Source organism: Lathyrus oleraceus, chromosome 7, assembly GCF_024323335.1.
Source record: "Lathyrus oleraceus cultivar Zhongwan6 chromosome 7, CAAS_Psat_ZW6_1.0, whole genome shotgun sequence".
Taxonomy (NCBI): Eukaryota; Viridiplantae; Streptophyta; class Magnoliopsida; order Fabales; family Fabaceae; genus Lathyrus; species Lathyrus oleraceus.
In genome coordinates this window covers 537,396,172-537,398,554 of record NC_066585.1, presented here as the reverse complement: position 1 = coordinate 537,398,554, position 2,383 = coordinate 537,396,172, and the positions used below count along the sequence as shown (strand labels likewise).

At 32.5% G+C, this 2,383-nt stretch overlaps 1 protein-coding gene across 1 annotated transcript; it reads right to left on the bottom strand.

Moving 5' to 3' along the window:
• Positions 1–512: 512 nt before the first annotated feature.
• LOC127107763 (dirigent protein 22) lies at positions 513–1,343 on the bottom strand. Its single transcript, XM_051045086.1, has one exon. The coding sequence runs from the start codon at positions 1,233–1,235 to the stop codon at positions 636–638; it is 600 nt and encodes a 199-aa protein (XP_050901043.1). The 5' UTR covers positions 1,236–1,343; the 3' UTR covers positions 513–635.
• Positions 1,344–2,383: the final 1,040 nt, after the last annotated feature.

The window sequence follows — 2,383 nt, the reverse complement described above, 5'->3', positions numbered from 1 at the left end:
GCTAGACCATACCAGTTTGTATTCCTCGATACCATTATAGGGAAAATCGCTTCCAAGATATCCTTTGCAATTTTAGGTGTATAATATTGCAACATGGTAGGAGTGTTCCAATTGCGATTCTGCATTATGTTACTTATAAACGAGTATTGTAGATATTGTAGATTTTCAGAGAGAATCATGTGCATGTCTTTGATCTTATAAGGTAGTCATTTATCTAACCATAGATCAATCTTCAAACCATTCCCAATTTTCCAGCATGTGTGGTCCTCGATGTATGTCAAATTGTGCTTAATTCCATGCATCAATGAGGATGATATATAATGCTTTGTTGGTATTTTGTTCCTAAAGTATAGGTTGTTTAGGTTTGTCCCCACTGATTTGATGAGGTGAGTAGTTACTAAGCAAGATATAGACAATCAACTTTGTTGATAAGCCTTATGAGCCTTATCAACTATTGGCTTTAAACGTTCGAAATTTGATTTAACAATTACAATAATGCGATACAAACTATAGACACACAAATCCTTAAATTGCAGTAGATCCAAATCCAACACCAAAGAACCATAAACATAGTAAAATCCAACACAAACACAAATCCTAAAATTAAACATAACATGAACAACAACAACTGAAAATCAATAATGAGAAACATAAACATTGTACTCAACAACAGCAATCGCATTTTTGGGATCATACGAATAAGTAGTAAGTTGAGCATAGCCTCTAGCAAATCTGAAAACTCCACTCCCACCAACAACAGGCATCTCTCTAACCTTATCCTGAACAGGATTCCTTCCCAAAATAGTAATACTACTTCCATTATACTCTCCTTCAATGAAAGCTAAATTCATAGCCATGAGAAAAGCAAAATTATCCTGTGATGTAGAAGCATAGAAACCTTGACATTTTCCAACAAGTTTGGAACTCAATTCGGGTCCTGAAGTCAAAGGGTCGTCCATCATGGTGACTAAACCAAAAGAAAAGGTTGAGTTTAACTTCAATGGTGATGGAACAACTGTGAATGAAGTTGGGTTTTTTCCACTCATTATGTCATGCCAATAGAATTTCAAATGACTTAGCTTTTCCATATTGTTTAGGCCTAATAATAATTTGCGATCTATTGGACGAACAAAATCAAAAGTCTCATCATTTTGTGATGATGATGTTGAAGAAGTTATGGTGTTGCAAGAGAGGAGAAGGAAATAGAACAAAGTGAGAAAATGTTGGGATGACATTGTTGTGATGATAAGAAGGAGACAGGAAAATAACTAATGAGAGGGTGTGAATGAATTGAAGTGATGGTGAAGGGTTTATTTATAGAACAATAAGGCTGTCATTACACTATTTTGATTCACATTTTTCAAAGGTGAGTGTCTTACGAAATGATTATTATAAATTAAATTTATATTGTTAAGAACTTGTTGAAGTTGTTCTCTCATCTTATTATACAACAACTATTTCTTTCGTGTATATAATAATATGTATATTTCATGTCGATGATTATTACTATGTCAGGATTTTCACTTTAGAGTTTATTCAAGATCCGTTGATTTTTTTCTATCAAATTTTCATTATGAATTGCGATTTTAATCACGCATTAAGTCTAATAATGAGACTCAATGGGATGTATTATAGAGTCTCATCTTAGATATGATATAGTTTTTTCGTATGTTTATAAGTGGGGTAATTCGCATCTTACAAGAGAGTTTTAAAATGGTGAGTTAGTTCCAACGACAATTTTATGGTATCATATCACAATTCAAGATTAGTTGGACTACATCCTATCAAGTTTGTGTTATTGACTCATCCATCATTTATCATTTATTTTCAGATATCAAACCTAAAAGTGTTGGACATGAAGAAGTGTGTTAAGAATCTGATATCAAAAAATATTTAATAATATTTGACTTGAAAATAAGTTTATAAAGGGGGAAACCCAACTTTACCGATCATTTTTGTAGATATGAATTCGACCCAACCGTAATTTCAAGATTATATTTCATTCCTCATTTTGTAGGAAAATATTATGCTTTTGCTAGAGCCACTTGTGAGCTCCAACACATCATATACCTTCTACAAAGACCTTCAAATCTCCATATCCAAATCCAAACCACTTGTACTCTATTGCGACAAGTTTAGTGTCATTCACATTGTAAGGAACCTGATCTTTTATGAAAGGACAATACAAGACATTCAAGTCTCCATATCCAAATACAAACCACTTGTACTCTATTGAGACAATTTTAGTGTCATTCACGTTGCAACCAACCTGAACTTTTATAAAATGAAAAAACAATTAAAGATTGATTGTCATATATTGTGAGAGAAAAAATTCAACTTCACACATTTAAACTATTATCGTTTTCCTCCAAAAACTAAGTAG

Excerpts from the sequence above, each read along its gene's own strand:
- LOC127107763 (XM_051045086.1), bottom strand. The coding sequence starts at position 1,235 with ATGTCATCCCAACATTTTCTCACTTTGTTCTATTTCCTTCTCCTCTCT.